The sequence below is a fragment of the Jaculus jaculus genome, chromosome 14 (assembly GCF_020740685.1).
Source record: "Jaculus jaculus isolate mJacJac1 chromosome 14, mJacJac1.mat.Y.cur, whole genome shotgun sequence".
Lineage (NCBI taxonomy): Eukaryota > Metazoa > Chordata > Mammalia > Rodentia > Dipodidae > Jaculus > Jaculus jaculus.
The window spans coordinates 22,131,743-22,145,735 of NC_059115.1; the positions used below are offsets into that span (position 1 = coordinate 22,131,743).

Genomic DNA, 13,993 nt, shown 5'->3' on the forward strand with positions numbered 1-13,993 from the left:
ATAGTGAATTTCAGGTCAGACTGGGCTAAAGTGAGACCCTACCTCGAAAAATCAAAATAAAAACCAGAATACTGACAGGTGTGGTGGCGCACGCCTTTAATCCCAGCACTTGGGAGGCAGAGGTAGGAGGATCGCCGTGAGTTCGAGGCCACCCTGAGCCTACATAGTGAATTCCAGGTCAGCTGGACCAGAGTGAGACCCTACCTCGAAAAATGAAACAAACAAACAAACAAACAAACAGAATACTATGGACTAGAGAGATGGCTCAGCACTTGCCTGCAAAGCCTAAGTACCCGGTTTTGATTCTCCAGTACCCATGTAAAGCCAGATGCACAAAGTGGTACCTGAACCTGGAGTTCATTTACAGCAGGTGGCGGCCTTGGTGTGGCCATTCTCCCTCTGACAAGTGTGGTGGCCAACACCTTTAATCCCAGCATTATGAAGGCCAAGTATCATGTGAGTTCAAGGCCAGCCTGAACTACATAGTGAATTCCAGGTCAGTCTGGGTTGGAGTGAGACCCTACGCTGGGGCTGGAGAGGTGGCTCAGTGGTTAAGGTGCTTGCTTGCAATACCTGAAGGCCTGGGTTCGATTCCCCAGTACCCACATAAAGCCAGATGCACAAAGTGACATATGTATGCATCTGGCATTTGTTTGCAGTAGCTGGAGACCCTGGTGCACCCATTCTCTTTATTTCCCTCTCTATCTCTATGTTTGCAAATAGACAAATAAATATTTAAAAAATAGGGCTGGAGAAGATGGCCTAGCAGTTAAGGTGCTGGCCTGCAAAGCCAAAGGACCCAGGTTTGATTCCCCAGGACCCACATAAGCCAGATGCACAAGGAGGTGCATGCATCTGGAGTTTGTTTGCAGTGGCTGGAGGCTCTGGTGTGCTCATTCTCTCTCTCACACACACACACTCTCTCTACCTCTTTCTCTTTTCCTCTCAAATAAATAAAACATATTAAAAAAAAAAAAACAACCCAGGGCTTGAGAGATGGCTTAGCAGTTAAGGTGCTTGCTTGCAAAGCCAAAGATCCTAGGTTCAATTCCCCAGGACCCATGTTAATCCAGATGCACAAGGTGATGCATGTGTCTGGAGTTTGTTTGCAGCTGCTAGAGGCCCTGTTGCACCCATTCTCTATCTGCCTCTCTCTCTCTTTCTGCTTCTTTCTTTCTCTTTCTCTCTCTCTCAAATAAGTAAATTAAAATATTTTTAAAAATCATGAAAAGGAGAATACTACTTGGCAGGAAAAAGAAATGAAGTACATATTGAACATTATGAACTTTCTTCATCTTGGGACAGGGGTCCCTATGTTGCTGAGGCGAGCTTGTAGTTTATGGGCCCAAATGATCCTTGTACCTTGGACCCCAAATAGCTGTGATCATGAGCAACTACCTTAGGCACGCATGCACTTGAGAACACGACTCTAAGTGAGAGAAGCCAAGTAAACCCAAAAGCCATTGTAGTCAGCCCTGTCTTCACAGTTTCCACATCCATGAATTCACCAAATTTGGGACGAATACATTAAAAAGTGTCCTCTGAAGACAGGTGTGATGGTGCACACCTTTAATCCCAGAACTTGGGAGGCAGAGGTAGGAGGATTGCTGTGAGTTCGAAGCCACCTTGAGAATATATAGTGAATTCTAGGTCAGCCTGGACTAGAGTGAGACCCTACTTCAAAAAAACCAAAACAAACAAACAAAAGTGTCATTATACTGAAGAACATGGTCTACATTGCACTTTTTTCTTTTTGGGGGGAGGTCTTTGGTGGATCCTGAGGGACAATTGAAACGTCCAGAACAGATAAAACCTGGGAAGTCGTGTCCATCTGGGGAAATGGGAAGATGGCTTGGGTTTTATTTCTTGGGTGATGAGAAAGTCCCAACCTTAGTTGGTGTAACCACAGAGCATGTTACAAACAACAGAGGGGATGGTGGCTCAGTAGGGGATGGCCTTGGGCTCTGATTTGACTGCCAGTATCTCAACAAAACATTGTTCACTTTGACGATGACACACGAATTATGTTCGCATGAAGGTGTTAACATGGGTTCAGCCTTGACCTTCTGCACTAGAGGATCCTCTGTACTGGGGTCTCAGTTTCCTCAACCACAACAGAGTCACAGAAAGGTAGTGCTCTCTGGTCAGCAAGACCCAAGGCCTGGTCCTGCCCTCTCCCACATCCTCAGTTTACTCAAGTGAAGAGTAAGGATCAAGGGCTGGAGAGGTGGCTTAGCGGTTAAGGCATTTGCTGGCAAAGCCAAAGGATCCCCGTTTGACTCTCCAGGACCCACATAAGCCAGATGCACAAGGCAGCACATGCATCTGGAGTTCGTTTGCAGTGGCTGGACGCCCTGGTGTGCCCATTCTCCCTCTCATAAAATAAAATATTTATTTTAAAAAAAGAATAAGGATCAAATCTCCTAATCTGAAAGGAAGGGATCCGGATGAAAGACATTAGGCAGCTCGAGGCTGAATCCTGGCCTAGCCACTCACCAACTGCGACAATATCCAGTAACAACCTTTCCTGACCTAGGTGAGGACCGCCTGGATCTTTGAGCTCACCTCTAGCTACAGCTTGGCTGAAAGCACCTCACTGGGCTGGACTCTAAGTGGCCAGACTCTGGGGAAACTCAGAGCTTGATGGCAGGGCCTAGTCACTCCATCCCAGGACTCTTAGTATGATGTTTAGCACCAAAGGCTCTCATACCTCTTCTATGGTCTCCACAAGTACAGACAGCCCAGCTGTGTCCTGAGGCAGTCACTAGACCCACCCAATTGTGAACCAGAGGCGCCCATCCAAGTGGATGGAACTGGCCTGCATCAGTACAAGCCCTGGATGCTGGAGATGGTTCTCTGGGAAGGAGAAGCAGGCCAGCACCCCAAGAGCAGGTTTATAGTCAAGAACCCAGAAAGCAACAGTTGCATGCTGCCCTTGCAGACCCGTTCTCACTTGGACTAGTCCCTAAGAGCCAGCCCGGAGTGGAGGAAGGAGGTGCCCTGGCTCAGGCCCCTCAGCTGCGGAGGGGCAGCAAGCCTGAACCCAACTGAGGCTTTCCACAGCCCCATGATCACCTGCTTCTGAGTCGGACCAGTTTCCGGCATAGCAGACCTACTGCCACCCACGGAACCCACCAGCCCCCAGGGCTCACCTTGACTGCTCAGGGTGCCAGGGGCCAAAGGCTTCACCCCATCTCAGTCTGGAGGCCCTGAGCTAGAAGGCTGACTTGAATTCCAAGCCTCTTCGACCTCTGTCACTTGCCTTGGGCAGCCTGTTCCACTTCAGGGTAGCAGGACCCTAACCAGCAGGGGGATGTCGGTGTCCCACAAGGCCCAGTTCCAGGCTGGCTGGGTTCCTCCCTCTCCCCACCCCCTCACAAAGGCAGCAGGGAGGGCAAAGGATGCTGATCCCATCCCCCCCACCTGACCTGCAAGAGCAGCTTAATGTTTCCATATAAAGGAGACATGGGGCTTAAGGTGCTTCGACTTCATGTCAAAGTCACTGCGTAATCTGGGCCGAGAAGCTCCGCCCCCAATTCATGCAAGGCTTCTCCTCCACCCCCCACCAACCAGAGGGGTCTGCACAGCAGACCACAGGAGGGGGGTGACACAGGATGGCTCAACTACAGAAGAGGGAAGACACCGACCTAGTAGGGGAAGCGAGACACTTGCCCCACTCTCCTGGTGTCCATGGCACCAACAGCCTAGACACATGGAAATCACTTAGACCAATGGACATACCCAGGCAGAGGGGAATAGGGTGTGTGCGTAGAGAATCGGAGAAGGATCCAGAGAAAGAGTGCCGGAGGGCAGAGACCCAGAGAGGGTAGTAGTCAAAGTAGCAGTATTGGAAAAAGAAAAATGGAGCCCACTTAGGTAGTGGAGGCAGATGGGGAGGAAGGGGTTCTCTGCAAGGGAGGATGGGAGCAGTGAGAAATATAAGCTGGGTCAGAGCTGGAAGCCGGAAAACGAAGGTGCTGAGGCAGGAGTGTCATGGAGGATGCTGGGGGCCGGAGGGAAGGGGAGGTTGGGTTGGCTCACATGGCTGCACATACCTGGGGGGGCCGCCCACCCCCATGCCCTGTGCTGGGGGCTCTTCTGTTCAGGCTGGAGGGAGGCCTCTGTGGGTGCTGCGGGGCTGTGGTCTGTTCTTGGCCCCTTTGGGCCTTGAGCCGGGCACCCGACCTGAGTCCACAGCGGATCAAGGCCTGGACAGAGGGGGGGCGGGGGTGGGGCCAGCTCAGCGCCGCAGAGGGGGAGCCAGGGAGACTGGCCAGGCAGGACGCTGGGCTGCAGCCCAGGCAGGCTGGAGAGGACTGTACAGAGAATGGGTGTGGGGCAGGGAGAGACAGTGAGGACAGCAGACATGGATGATGGAGTCACATGAAAGGTGGTGGGTGTAGGAACTCTGGACATGGTGATATCATTAATAACAAGGGTCCCTGAAATGGAGCCTTAATGAGTCAGGGGCCTGGGAAAATTCCCAATCTCTGACAGTAAGCTCCAAATGGAGTTAAGACTGAGAAGAGACTGACCTAGACAGGAGAGCCAGACAAAAAGAGGCCCTGTGGGCAGAGGCCCGGGCACTGAGTGGGGATGGGCAGAGGCTGTTCCTAGTCTGGTGGCCTGAGAACAGCTTGACGCAAATCCTGTCTCCATGCAGCTGGAAGAACTGGAGTCTATGCACTTGGGATCTCACTTTTTTTTTTTGTAAATATTTTTATTATTTATTTGCGAGAGGAGACAAGAGAAGGAGGGAGAAAATGAATATGGGCACACCAGGGTCTCTTGCCGCTGCAAATAAACTACAGACACGTACCACTTTATGCATCTGACTTTATGTGAGCACTGGGGAGTCAAATCCAGGCCATGAGGCTTTGCAAGCAAGCACCAGCTCTCCAGCCCGTCACTAGTCTATTTTTTTCTCCCGAGGTAGGGCCTCAGTCTAGCCAGGCTGACCTGGAATTCACTGTGTAGTCTCAGGGTGGCTTTGAACTCACAGTGATCCTCCTACCTCTGCCTCCCAAATGCTGGGATTACAGGCGTGTGCCTGGCTCCCTCACTAGTCTTATTCCTCCACCGGCACAGGGCTAGGTAGCAGGACAGAGAGGAGGGGAGCCTGCGCTGCCCCTCCACAGGTCTCAGCCAAGCCCACCAGATGGCAAGGGGCAAAATGGAAGAACTAAGATGTCAAACTTGGCCCAGCCACAGCAAAGCCCTTGAAGTCCCTGGTGCAACCAACAGCCAGAACTGGATCGGAGCCAGAAGTCAAAGTCAAGCAAGGTGTTAAAGCTGAAGAAAATCCCACATGGAGACCACAGCTGGACCCCCAAGCCTTGTGACAGGTGGAGTCTTTACCCAAGCCAGGTTTCTGGTATTCGTGGCATACAAAACAGAGGATCAAACTGAGTCTTCTAAGGTCCATGAGCTCAGGAGACTCCATCTTGTAAGGTTCCAGTGAGCCAAACAAGATCTTGCTTGGGGGCTGTCCATATCCATTTGTGTGACATATCCCACCTGGGGACACACTCCAGTTCAGCACAGCCAAGGTGAGGCCGAACCTCAGACACTGATGGTGCGGAAGACAGTGAAGCCAGACAGCGCAGTGCTGATCAGGACCCCGGGGCACTGTGGGTGCCAGTGCAGCTCCTTCAGGTCCGTCTCACCCTGGTGCACAAAGAGTAGCTGCTGGGGGAGTGCTGCCAGCTCTGGGTCGGCCTCTGCCTCACCTGCTTCTGAGTCTCGCTCGACTGCCAGGTCCCACTGTGTGATTTGGTTGTCGGCACCTGAGGCTGCAAAGACCCCACCGTCCTGAGGGTGCCACTCCACGGAGGTCACAGGGGCTACATGCTGCTTGAAGGTGGCCACTGGGGAGCCAGACTATGGAAGAAGATGGGAATCAGGCCTCAGCACAAGTACTGGAGACCAACCTCAGGTATCAACTAGGCCTCCCCAGAAGTCCCCACAAGGCACAATCCCATCAAAGAAAGTAGGCAAAAGACAATGGGTAAGGAGGCTCCTGGGATCTGTGGTTTTACCTATAAAGCCCTTCCCTTTCCAACTCCAGGTCACAGGAAGCCCCAACCCTGTGTGTCTCTGGTGTACTTTGTTTTTTCTTCCTATAGAGGAGGGGGGTCTTCCCAGCACACACCCTATTAAGCCCTTAAAGGGGCAGAAACGACTCCCTGAAGCTCCAGATAGCCTCCAAAGGACAACAGCACTCGATCTGGGCACAGGCAGTGCTGGGAACTGTTAGTCAAGGTTCCCAGGGCCAGCTGGCATGGAGGGCTGTACCCACCTCTGGAAGCTTCCCCAGGGCTAATTCTATAGAGGATGACAGCACAGCAGTGAGGGATAAAGGCTCTGGGTTTCTCCAGAGGGACACCAGAAGTGCCGTCTCACCCACCGATGGTAGTGCTCTGCTCTACAGACAACTCAGCTTAGTTGTGATGTCACCTGTGCACCTATCCTTTCTGCATGTGTTTCCGCTCTTGCAAGGAGTAAGCTGGGCTTCTTTTGTCAGTTGAAGGTTTAAAAATCCCCTAGAACACACTACAATCCCCGGTGGACCCTGAGCCCATGGGCAGGTGGGAACTGTAGACTCTGCTGTCTAGCTATGCCATGGCTTGACAACTAGTCTCGCAGTGGAATGAGTAACCCCACCCTGCTCAACCTGCTTCTTCATCTGAACTTGATTTCCTACTTCTGACTAGATAAGATCTGTCTGCAATAGCCCCAGCTGGTAACATACCTTGAACTGCCGCAGGTCCCAGACCTTGAGGGCCCCATCATCCCCGCCACTAAGCAAGAAGGGTTCCCGGCGGCTCCAACTGATGACATTGACATCCCCATCATGGGCAGTGGCTGTGGTGAGCATGCAGGCCTTGCCTGGGGCTGCCCGGATGTCCCAGATGCGAATAGAGGCATCAGCTGAGCAAGAGGCGAACACCTGGGTAGGTGGAGGGAGCCTGAGTGCACAGGTGTGGACCCCCACCCTATAGACACAAGGCCTAGATTTTAGCTTGCAGACTGAATCAGGCCCTTGGCTCCGAACCCCTTTCCTCATGCACAGCATTTGAAGTTCCTAGCCAGCCTCCTCAGACCCAGGTGCCCAGGGCCGCAGCCTTCCCTCACCGTGTCCTCCGTTGGTGACCACTGCAGATCCTCCACAGAACGTGTGTGTCCCACAAAAGGCCTCTGGTCCACATGCCAGGAGCCTCCATCTGTTGGTGTCCAAAGATGAATATTCTTCTGACAGTCACCAGTTAGCAAACGACCTGGGAAAAAATGTCAGAAAGCCATCTCACTCCACCTGGGCACCCTCCCGCTTTCCCTGAACTCCAATCAATCCATGCACCCTGTCTCCTTAAACCATAAGCAAAATACAAGGACTCACCAGGCACACGGGGGGACCAGTCCAGAGCAAAGCCCTCACCCATGTGGCCAGCAAAGGAGAAGATTGGTTTCACTCTGGCCTGCTCATCCCGAAGGAAGACTGCCAGGGCGTGGGGGTCATCCACCACCTGCAGGAGACGCCGTAGTGCGAACACCTCCACCTGCCCCTTCTCTGACCACACCCCAGCCACAGGCTCCTCACCTAGCCATGACACCTGTAGGAAAAGGGGCACACAAAACACGGAGCAGAGGCTTAGGGCAGGCCCAGTCCCAAAACTGCATGCTCAGAGGCAGTCTACAGTTCCCAGAAACATTTGTGGGAAAGAAACCACAACCTTCTCAAGCTGGAGTGGAGGTAGGTAGTGGGTTCAGGACCAAACTCCAAGATACCTGGGAATAAAACTCTGACTCCCACCAGCCCTTAGGAGCATATTCAGACTCTGTCTCTGGAACCATCTGCATGCTGGAGGGCCCCAGGTAACAGTCCTCTCATGCTTTTGCTGTGTTTGCTGTTACATTCTTTAGCTTGATTTTCCATTTTGGCACTTGCCTACTCCTCTATGTTCACTGTCTTGGGCCCCAAACACATGCTACTATATTAGTATATATGCTGCCGAAGCAAACAAAACACATGCTACTACTGATGCAGTCCTCCTCTCCATAGGCTCACAACCTTTTGCTGCATGGCAGCCAGAGAGATGTTTTTAAAACAAATGCACACCCATTCTTAAATTTTATATTTTCATTTAACTTTTAGTTGAGAGCGACAAAGAGGCAGATACATAGAGAATGGGCATGCCAGGGCCTCCAGCCACTGCAAACGAATTCCAGATGTATGTGCCACCTTCTGCATCTGGCTTACGTGGAATTGAGCCTCGAACTGGGGTCCTTAGACTTCACAGGCAAGCGATTAATGGCTAAACCATCTTTCCAGCCTCCGTTCTTAAATTTTTACAACGGCTCACAAGGACTAAACCAATCTCTCTCTTTTTTAGTACTTTTTAAAAAAATAGCTATTCATTTGCAAGGAGAGAAAGAAGAAAAAAAAGAGAGAGGGGCAGACAGATATATACACATAGAATGGGCACTCCAGGGCCTCCAGTCATTGCAAATGGACTCCAGATACATGTGCCACTCTGTGCACCTGGCTCCACATGGGTACTGCGTAGTTAGGTCTTGCAGGCAAGCACCTCAACAGCTGAGCCATCCAGCATTTAAAAAATTTTTATTTTGGGCTGGAGAGATGGCTTAGCGGTTAAGCACTTGCCTGTGAACCCTAAGGACCCTGTTCGAGGATAGACTCCCCAGGACCCATGTTAGCCAGATGCGCAAGGGGGCGCACATATCTGGAGTTTGTTTGCAGGGGCTGGAGGCCCTGGCACACCCATTCTCTCTCTCTCTCTCTTTTTGCCTCTTTCACTCTGTCACTCTCAATGAATAAAGAAAACAAAAAAATTTTTTTAAATTTTATTTTGAGCTGGACGTGGTGGTGTACACCTGTAATCCCAGCACTTGGGAGGCAGAGGTAGGTGGATCACAGTGAGTTCAAGGCCACCCTGAGACTATATAGTGAGTTCCAGGTCAGCCTGGACTAGTGTGAGACCCTACCTAAAAAAAAAAAAAAAAAAAAAAATTATTTTGGCTGGGCGTGGTGGTGCACGTCTTTAATCCCAGCACTCAAGAGGCAGAGGTTGGAGCATCGCTGTGAGTTTGAGGCCAGACTGAGACTACATAGTGAATTCCAGGTCAGCCTGGGCTACAGTGAGACCCTACCACTTCTCTCTCTCTCTCTCTTTTTTTTTTAAAGACAGGGTCTAACTCTAGCCCAAGCTGACTTGGAATTCACTCTGCAGATCCACAATGGCCTCAAACTCCCAGTGATCCTCCTACCTCAGCCTCCCCAGTGCTGGAATTAAAGGTATGTCCCACCACACCCAGCTCCAGTCTCCTTTTTGCTTATCCCCCAAATCTTGTCACTGCTCCCCTCGCCCATTCTGCTCCACACACTGGTCTCCCCAACTTCCCTCAAAACTCCCCAAACATGTTAAGTTCTAAGCCCAACCCCCAGGCCTTTGTCCCTGTATTTCTCTTGCTTGCCTCTATTCTCACAGGTATCTTTGCCTCACTTCCTCCTGTGTTTCAGGAGCATCTGCTCACTGAAGTCTCCTTTAACACACCATTTCCAATGGCAGGGGAGCTTTACCCATGAACACCCTGGCCCTGCTTCATTTTAGTTTTTCTCCACACTGAGCACCTGTAACATGTCACACACCTGCAAGTTTCTTCTTCTTCTTTTTTTTGGTTTATTTTTATTTATTTATTTGACAGAAATAGAGAAAGAGGCAGAGAGAGAGAGAGAATGGGCATGCCAGGGCTTCCAGCCACTGCAGATGAATTCCAGATGCGTGCGCCCCCTTGTGCATCTGGCTAACGTGGGTCCTGGGGAATCGAGCCCCGAACCAGGGTCCTTGGGCTTCACAGGCAAGCGCTTAACCACTAAGCCATCTCTCCAGCCCTGCAAGTTTCTTCTTGTTCTTCCCTGTACTAGCATGTTAAGTTCATAGATCCTGAGACTTTCCACCTGCTGCTAAATTCTCAGGCTTTACACTGGTACCTAGGGCATGGTAATAATTTGCTGGAAACATACAAAACCAGCTGTAGTTAAAACACTGCTCCTCATGCTGTTTGTATCCCCAGTTTATCACCATGACTACCTGAGAGGAAGATGATTGATTTACTTTTTATTCTTTTTTTTTTTTTTTTTTAATTTAGCGACAGACACAGAGAGAAAGACAGGTAGAGGGAGAGAGAGAGAATGGGTGCGCCAGGGCTTCCAGCCTCTGCAAACGAACTCCAGATGCGTGCGCCCCCTTGTGCATCTGGCTAACGTGGGACGTGGGGAACCGAGCCTCGAACCGGGGTCCTTAGGCTTCACAGGCAAGCGCTTAACTGCTACGCCATCTCTCCAGCCCCCTACTTTTTATTCTTGCAGTAATGGGTCTCAGAGCAGCAGAAGCAAGCAAGCACTTTACCACTAAGATACATCAGGGCCCCAGTAGCTGGGATTATATAGACTTGTGCCATCAGAAGACACTAGAGACTGAGAAGATGGCTCAGTGGAGAAGTACTTGCTTGCTGGGCGTGGTGGTGCACGCCTTTAATCCCAGGACTTGGGAGGCAGAGGTAGGAGGATTGTTATGAGTTCAAGGCCACCCTGAGATGACAGAGTTAATTCCAGGTCAGCCTGGACCACAGTGAAACCCTACCTCGAAAAACCAAAAAAAGAAAGAAAGAAAGAGTACTTGCTTGCAAAGCATGCTGACCCAGGTTCAATTTCCAAGCCACTCATGTAAGCTGAATGAAAAAAGCAGCCCATGTCAGTGACCACTGGGTGACTCAAACTCACTACAGTGCTGAGAAGTGACAGTGGAGAGTTCAGCACTGAGATATCACTATCACACCCTCCAAGGTTCAGGGTCCATTGTGGAAGAGGTAGCAGAGAGATTCTAAGAACCAAAGGGTAGGATTGCTTATAATGCAATCTTCCAAACTCAAAATTGCCTTAATATTCATGACCTCCCTGTGTCTGAAACTACCTACATAAGACCTTCATAATAGTAACAAAAGATGATGACATCAAAATAAAGGAGAGACTAATTGGAAGAGGGAGGGGATTCAATATAGGGTGGATTTGAGAGTAGAGGGAAGTAATTAAGGCTTTATTATTTATACTTATGGAAGCTGTCAATGAAAAGTTAAAAAGTGGCCCATGTGCCTGACAATCACTTGCAGTTGCAAAAGGCACTGGCACAACCACACACACACAAATGGATCAATAATTATTTCTAAAAGAAGATGCTAGGCCTGAAGTGGTGGCACATGCCTTTAATTCCAGCAATGGGGAAGACAAGGTAGGAGGATGGCCATGAATTCAAAGCCAGCCTGAGACTACATACTGAATTCCAGGTCAGCCTGGGCTAGAGTGAGACTTTTTGAAAAAAACAAACAAACAAACAAAAACTGACACTAGTTCAGCCACTATACAGTTAGTCCCACTGGGTAAGTTTTTCCCCTCGCCCCCCTGGTAGGGCCTGGCTCCAGCTCAGCCTGACCTGGAATTCACTATGTAGTCTTAGGGTGGCCTCAAACCCATGGAGATCCTCCTACCTCTTCCTCCCAAGTGCTGGGATTAAAGGCGTGCGCCACCATGCCTGGCCCATTGGGTAAGTTTAAAAGAAAAAAAAAGAGAGCTGGAGAGATGGCTTAGCAGTTAAGCGCTTGCCTGTAAAACCTAAGGACCCCAGTTCGAGGCTTGATTCCCCAGGACCCACGTTACCCAGATGCACAAGGGGGCACACACATCTGGAGTTCATTTGCAGTGGCCGGAGGCCCTGGTGTGCCCATTTTCTCTCTCTCTCTGTGTGTCTGTCACTCTTAAATAAATAAATAAAATTTAAAAAGAAAAAAGAAAAAAAGGGGCTGGAGAAATGGCTTAGTGGTTAAGGCACTTGCCTGGGACTAGGTTCCATTCCCCATTACCAATGTAAGCCAGATGCACATGGTGGTGATTGCATCTGGAGTTCATCTGTAGTAGCTAGAGACCCTGATACACCCATTCTCTCTCAAATAAATAAATAAATAAAGCTGGGCGTGGTGGCGCATGCCTTTAATCCCAGCACTTGTGAGGTAGAGGTAGGAGGATCGCAATGTGTTCGAGTCCACCCTGAGACTCCGTAGTAAAGTTCAGGTCAGCTTGAGCTAGAGTGAGACCCTACCTTGAAAAAAACAAAGTAATAATAATAATAAATAAAATGTTTTTCTAAATGTTTAAAGTTGGTGTGGTGGGGCACACCACAGCACTTGGGAGGTTGAGGTAGGATGTCCATGTGCTTGAGGCCAGCCTGGGTTAGGGTGAAACTATGCCTCAGGAAAAAAAAAAAAAAAAAAAAAAAAAAAGGGGGGGGGCGGGAGACTAAGGACCCCCATTGGAGGCTCAATTCCCCAGGATTCATGTTAGTCAGATGCACAGGGGGCGTCTGGAGTTCATTTGCAGTGGCTGGAGGTCCTGGCGTGCCCATTCTCTCTCTATCTGCCTCATTCTCTCTCTGTCTGTCGCACCGAAATAAATTAAAAACAAAAACAAAAACGGAGCTGGACTTGGTGGTGCACACCTTTAATCCCAGCATTCAGGAGACAGAGGTGGGAGGATCACCGTGAGTTTAAGGCCACCCTGAGACTACATAGTGAATTCCAGGTCAGCCTGGGCTAAAGTGAAACCCTACTTTGAAAAACAAAACACAAAAAAGGTACATAGCATGTAACACAATTATTATCATGCCTAAGACATACAGCACTAATGTACTAAGTACTTTTCTAGAAGCAGAAGGGAGCTGAGTGTGGTGGTTCAAGCCTGTTATTCCAACTGTCAGGAGGCTGAAGCAGGTCAGAAATGCTCGAATTTGATAGCAGCCTGCCTGAAACTCTTTCACAAACAGAAGGAAGGAAGGAGGGAGGGAGGAAGGAAGGTAGGGTGTTGCAGAGACTGCAGAGCATGACCCTGAAAGGATCTGTACCCGAACTCGATTGATGCCACCATAGTGGGGAACCATGGCCAGCTCCAGCTGAGGCTTCTGCTCTTCTTCATCCTCTTCATCGTCATCGTCCTCATCACTGCCCTCTGAGGGTGGGGGCTTGGTCCCATGCAGATTGTGCATGCGAAGCATCATGAGTCTGGGAAACACAGGGCGAGTTAAGACACTGGATGCCACGATGCTTGGGGAAGGGCGACTCTCTGATGAAGTCCTTGGAAGAACTTGGGTCTCACCTGTTGCTCTGGGCGCTCTCGGCCTGTGTTCCCGCACACAGGTAGAGCGTAAGAGGGAGCTCTGTCCGGTTGTCGCCCAAGTGATCTCGGACTATGTCAAAACTGAGACACGGGGCGCCTGCAAAAGGGAGGGTGGGGAAGAGGGGGTTGCAAAGCTAGGACGGGAAAGCGACATCCTGGCCTTCATCTCCCTCAGAGGCTAGCCATCTGCCATGTGACGTTCCTGCCTCAGACCCCAGCCTCATCTCTGCAGGTGAAGCTCAGAGCCCGGCCCTTCCTTCCTCAGGACCTCGTCCTACCGGTCTGCGCACGGTGGTACAGCACGTAGGCCTCCTCGTCCATGACCAGTTCTTCTCCTTCACGCAGCGGCGGGCCCCGGCCGGGAAGGTAGACCTGAGGCGGGCCCTCGGAACCTGGGTCACAGGACTCGGTCTCCATGGGCTCCCTGGATTCACACGTGCGCCTCCGGCCTTTGCGCGCCGCCATCTTCGAAGCCTCTTACCGTGGGCGCATGGTAAATACGTCACTTCCGGGCTTCGCTTTCTACAACCTGGGACCCACCCCGCTCTACGGTTACCTTGGAAACCCCCACCCACCAGAAACCCAAGGTAACGGTGTCGGGGTACAGCCAGGAAAGCTTGAAGCTACAGGGATGTGTCTCCCGCATGACCTTGGGAGCTCTTCCGCGCGGTAGCGCTTGGCCTTCTGGGATTTGTAGTTCTTCAGGAGGCCCAGCGTTCGGAGCTCCTGTCTTCCACCTTTCATTCACAGGGT

The 13,993-nt window shown here is 50.7% G+C and overlaps 1 protein-coding gene across 1 annotated transcript; it reads right to left on the minus strand.

Moving 5' to 3' along the window:
* Nucleotides 1–4,928: 4,928 nt before the first annotated feature.
* On the minus strand, nt 4,929–13,862 carry Grwd1 (glutamate rich WD repeat containing 1). The gene is made up of 7 exons (XM_004672279.2): nt 13,519–13,862; nt 13,220–13,337; nt 12,969–13,125; nt 7,397–7,610; nt 7,135–7,277; nt 6,752–6,949; nt 4,929–5,880 (listed from the first exon to the last, which is right to left on the minus strand). The coding sequence occupies exons 1-7, from the start codon at nt 13,703–13,705 to the stop codon at nt 5,563–5,565; spliced, it is 1,335 nt and encodes a 444-aa protein (XP_004672336.1). The 5' UTR covers nt 13,706–13,862; the 3' UTR covers nt 4,929–5,562.
* Nucleotides 13,863–13,993: the final 131 nt, after the last annotated feature.

Excerpts from the sequence above, each read along its gene's own strand:
- Grwd1 (XM_004672279.2), bottom strand. The coding sequence starts at position 13,705 with ATGGCGGCGCGCAAAGGCCGGAGGCGCACGTGTGAATCCAGGGAGCCC. Across the intron at positions 6,950-7,134 it reads GGTCACCAACGGAGGACACG|GTGTTCGCCTCTTGCTCAGC; the intron begins GTGAGGGAAGGC and ends CCACCTACCCAG. Across the intron at positions 5,881-6,751 it reads GGGACCTGCGGCAGTTCAAG|TCTGGCTCCCCAGTGGCCAC; the intron begins GTATGTTACCAG and ends CTTCTTCCATAG.